General features: G+C 47.1%; 1 protein-coding gene across 1 annotated transcript in view; it reads right to left on the reverse strand.

Moving 5' to 3' along the window:
• Window positions 1-134, reverse strand: part of UBE3D (ubiquitin protein ligase E3D) — a 77,995-nt gene extending 77,861 nt beyond the window's left edge. The window contains exon 1 of the mRNA XM_031057107.1: window positions 73-134. Within this exon, the coding sequence (XP_030912967.1) occupies window positions 73-134 (62 nt within the window). The remainder of the gene's footprint in view (window positions 1-72) is intronic.
• Window positions 135-4,867: the final 4,733 nt, after the last annotated feature.

Consider the following 4,867-nt stretch of genomic DNA (forward strand, 5'->3'; position numbering starts at 1 on the left):
CCCCCCCCCGCCGCCCCCCCCCGGCTGCCCCGCACGGCCCGAGCGGCGGCGGGCGGCAGCGCCCCGCACTACCGGACAACCAGCAGCGCGCTCTGCGTCGCCCGCCTGATCTCCATGACGAACGCTGCCGCCATGCCGGCACCGCGCAGGAAGCCGCCTCCCTCCCGCCGGCGCAGGCGCGGTGCCGCCGCCCGCCCGTCACAGCGCCGCCTGCGTGGGATCGCAGGGTTCCCCGTAAACCACAGCACCCGGGTTCCTCCGTAACACTTCCAGGGATGGCGGCTCCACCACCGCCCTAGCGGTGGAAAAGATTTTTCTAATGTCTAATCTGAACGCCTCCTTCTGAACGTATCACTTTAGGGGCATTCTCGCTAGTCCTGTCACAGTAGGCAAGGCAGAAGAGACCGACCCCCAAAACCTCCTTTCAGGCAGCTGTAGAGAGCAGTGAGGTCCCCCCGACCCTCCTCGAGACTAAACAACCCCAGCTCCTCAGCCGTTCTTGAGGCTGAGGCTAAGACAAGTTTTCTCGAGCCCTGTTTCCCTTCTCTGGATGCGCTCCAGCACATCAATATTCTTTTTAAACTGAGGGGCCCAGAAACTGATCACAGCACTGGAGGTGCGGCCTCACCCCATTGCAAAGCACAGAGCTACCACCACTGCCCTGGTCCTGCTGGCCAGACTGTTCCTGATACAGGCCAAGGTGCCACCTGGGCACACCGCTCGCTCCTACGGGCTGTCAGCCAGTCCCCCCGGCTCCTTCTCCGCCGAACAGCTCCCAGGTCACTCCTCCCCAAGCCCGCAGCACTGCATGGCGTGGCTGCGATCCAAGCGCAGGATCCAGCAGCTCGGCCCCGACGGTGCCTCGGGAGGCAGTGGCGGGCGGGTGTCCCGGGGTCTGCTGCGCCCCCCGGCTTGCCCGCCGCTGGCCAAGGGGGCCCAGGGATGAGTCCCTCCGGGTCCCAAGCCAAAAGGTCCAGGTCTGCACAACCGGCTGGTCTCAGGGGTTTTCTTATCCCCAGTCTCTTCTGTGTCAACGTGGGGCTGTAATCTCCTGCTTTGCTGCCACACCACCGCCGGGAGGAGCCTGGGTCTGTTCTACCGGGCACCGCCCCATAGGAACTGTGGGCAGCGCCTGCGGGTGTGTGCTCCGGATTCGTGGCCAAACAGGGTTGATAGTAAACTGTTTTAGCTGTTGCTGAATGGTGTTTGCACACTGTTAAAGCTCCTCAGTGTCTCACTCCGCACCACCCAGCAAATAGGCTGGAGGTGGGGAAGAGCCTGGGACAGGGGAAGAGGTTGTACAGCTGATTTGAATCGACCAAAATTATGCTCCATGGCACATAACATCAGGCGTGGCAGTAAAAACTCAGGGCACAGTCTTTCCAAAGTGACCATTGCTCAGATACTGACTGAACATCAGCAATCATATTGTCGGAGGTGGTGAGAGATTGTATGTTTGGGGGGATTTTTTTGTTCCTCTTTCCCTCATCCACTAAAACATCATGATCTTAATCCACAGTTTTTCATGCTTTTGCTCTTCTGGTCCTACCCCTGAGCTAGCAGCTGGCTGGGGTCACCCCATGATGACTGCAAAGTTCAGTCTGTGCAGAGGCCTCTGCTGAGACAGCTGAGGTTCCCCAGTACTAGGGACTGTGTCCTGTGGTATCACTACTCACCCCCTGCCTTGTGAAAAAAACCCTTTCCACCCTTTCTTGCGGCTTTACGAGTCTTTCTGAATTCCTCCTGATCCACGTGCACCCAGCTCTTGAATGCTGTCACATTGTACTCATAGCAAACTCAGGCAGCTGCTGCTCAGGGGTGAGGTTTTCTACTGCCTCTCATGAGATCTTTTATCAAGATATTGTAAGTCCACCCTGACACGCCTTGTGACTTTCCCTTTCCCTATGAACACTGTCACCACTGCACACTTCATCCAGGATGTCACCCTCACAGTACATAAGAAGTTGATGCTCAATATTCAAGGACACCATAGAAAGAAACTTTCACTTGAAACAAAGGAGTCTTTCTGCAATGTTGGAAGTGTTTACTTTTTAAGAGGTCACAAGACCTTCTGTGGTTGCAGAGAGTTATTTGAAAACATGATCTGCAAAGCTTCAAACAAATAGGCAAATTTGCACAGGTTTCTTTTATAGCAATATATGATCAAATACAGGATTATAGTGAAGTAATCCTTAGTCCTTGGAGTTATCAAAACCAAGTAGGAGAGTCCCAAAGAAGAAAACGGAGTAGGGTTAGATTTTGTGGGGAAAAAATACAGCAGGCAATAGACAGTTTCAACTGAGTTATTTTGTTGTTTTTTACAAAGAATTAATTTATTGTAGTATTCTAACATGGGACTGTACTGTCTACATGCTGTTCTGAGTGTGGTGGTGTGGGGTTCTGTTGTTGTTGTTTGTTTCCTTTTTTTTTAAGGAAGAAAAATAATTAGTCCAAATGGTGGGTTCCATTTCCAATTACTTCACAAACACATTTATATTGTGAACTAAATTGTTGCAGACAAGTAGGTCATACGTCAAACATAAACCCCATGTAATTATAGGAGAATTGACTCCTAGTATTAGTAAAAGGGCCTTTGATGTTACAAAGGCTTACCCAAAGCTACAAAGTTATGAATAATCTTAAGTGTTCACAGGGTGTGAGCCTCACTTATTTAAAATTGTCTATTATAGGTTTCTCATCATTTCTTCTGTGAAATACAGAGAAAAGAAGATAAATTTCCTACAGAGCGAATGCACCTAACATCAGTGCTGCACCCAGACCAGTATTTTGACTCCAACATCAGTAAAATAAGGTACTAATAAGGAAGAGCTCCATAGTGTGGTTGTTTCCAGGTACTTCCCCTGTGGGTACATCCCTACCCAATTCCTTCAGTGTCCACTTATGGATGTGTTTGTCATCAATATGAATAATGTATCCTTCAGGTAGTGTCCACGTCCCCAGCTCCTGGTGCCAATATGTTCTAGAAGTTTTCTGCTTTGCAGAGAAAAATTCTCTGTGCCTCCTCATTCTCATACTGTGGGGTTTGGTTAACAACAACTTTGCTGCCTTTTATGATTTTGTAGAATTTGATCAATCCTCTCCCCTGCCTTCTCTCTCTGCATCAAACAGTCAAAGTCATTACTGCTCTTGCTGTAATATAGCAGTGACATCTCTCCACAGTGCTTTTCCCAACTTCTCTACATCCCTCTTGAGCAGTGAAGACAAGAATTGATGCCATAATCAATCTGAGGCTGCACCAGCCTTTTACACAGCAGCCAAACAACTACCTCTGTCTTGTTCTCAATATTCTTCCCAACGACATACAATGTTTTTTTGATTGCCACTGCACATAAAGTCGATGAGGCAATTTGAAAGAAGTGTTTTGGAGCTCTGAGCTGTAACTGCCACTACTAAATTCAGCACAAGGGAAGCTTAGAAATCCAACCACTCTGCAATGCAGTAGCATGTGAAAGCACATGGTCAGTTATGGGCAGTTACTTCCCCTCTGTGAAGTTCACCACTGTTTAATAGCTCCAAAAGCACGACCAACCTAGTTAACAATTACTTCTCAAAGGCATTTATAAGTATCTTCAAAGAAAAAAAAATTAAGTGTACCATTTTAATAAAAATACATGACACGTAGAGTCCTACTTGATGCCTCAGAAAACCAGTGGAAATTGTCAGCTTTCCAAAAAGTTACTATTTTTCATGTACTGATTCCTGCTATAGTTTAATGAGAAAAGGAATTGCATTTACTCTTTATTATTATCCCAAGTCTGGAGAATAAAATTAGACTTCATTAAATATTGGCTGGCAATGTAAGTCACTGAGTAGAAGATTTACAAATATTATGAGATTTTCCCTTGGCAATATTTTAGAAATACTTGTCCTCAGACAAAGCCTAAAATATTAATCATGTGAGCTGAACACACCTTTTTGGTTTTTTTTTTTTTTTTGCAGTTACTCAAGTAATTTATAACCATAAACTCTGTTTGCTATTATGAAGCTTGCTTAAATTTGAGAACTGTAATGATGACTTAAAGCAAACAGATTACAGTCTAAGAGCTGTACCCTTTTTACTGTGGAATTGGCCAGTTGAAAAATCACTCTTGCAATGCAGTAAAAAAATGTCATTTGAATACCATCCTTGTGGGCACCCATACACGTTCGTGTGTAGTAAGGATTCAAGCATACTAATCACAAGAAATTTTAGAAAATTCCCATTACAGCTACTGTTAACATAAAGGTAATAACACATCATGGCATCACAGACCAGTTTGGGTTGGAAAGGACCAGGTCGGGATTGGCCTCTTCTGCCAGGCAACCAGAGACAGGACAAGAGGACATAGTCATAAGCTGTGTCAGGGGAGGTTCAGGTTGGAATATCAGAGGCAATTCTTCACAGAAAGGGTGGTTAGACATTGGAACGGGTGTCACATTCCAATGGAGTCACATTTCCTGGAGGTGTTTAAAGAAAGACTCAACATGGCACTTAGTTCCATGGTGTGGTTAACATGGTAGCATTTGATCATAGGTTGGACTCGATGATCTTAGAGATCTTATTAACCTAATTGATTCTGTGATCTGAGATATCATCTCCTTCCAACCCCCGCTGCAGGGACACCTTCTACTACAGCAGATTGCTCAGAGCCCCATCCAATCTGGCCTCGAACACGTCCAGGGATGGGCCATTCACAGCTTCACTGGGCAATCTGCTGCACTATAATTTTCTAAAGCAGCACCCATTTTCCGTGTTTACCTGCGCTGTATTGGTAAGCTCAGCAAATACCAGGCGAGATAAACAAACACGCACTCCCGCGCAGCCCGCGCGCCTCGCACGCGTCCCGCCAGGGGGCGCAGCGCGGCT

This window comes from Geospiza fortis, unplaced genomic scaffold (assembly GCF_000277835.1).
Source record: "Geospiza fortis unplaced genomic scaffold, GeoFor_1.0 scaffold190, whole genome shotgun sequence".
Taxonomy (NCBI): Eukaryota; Metazoa; Chordata; class Aves; order Passeriformes; family Thraupidae; genus Geospiza; species Geospiza fortis.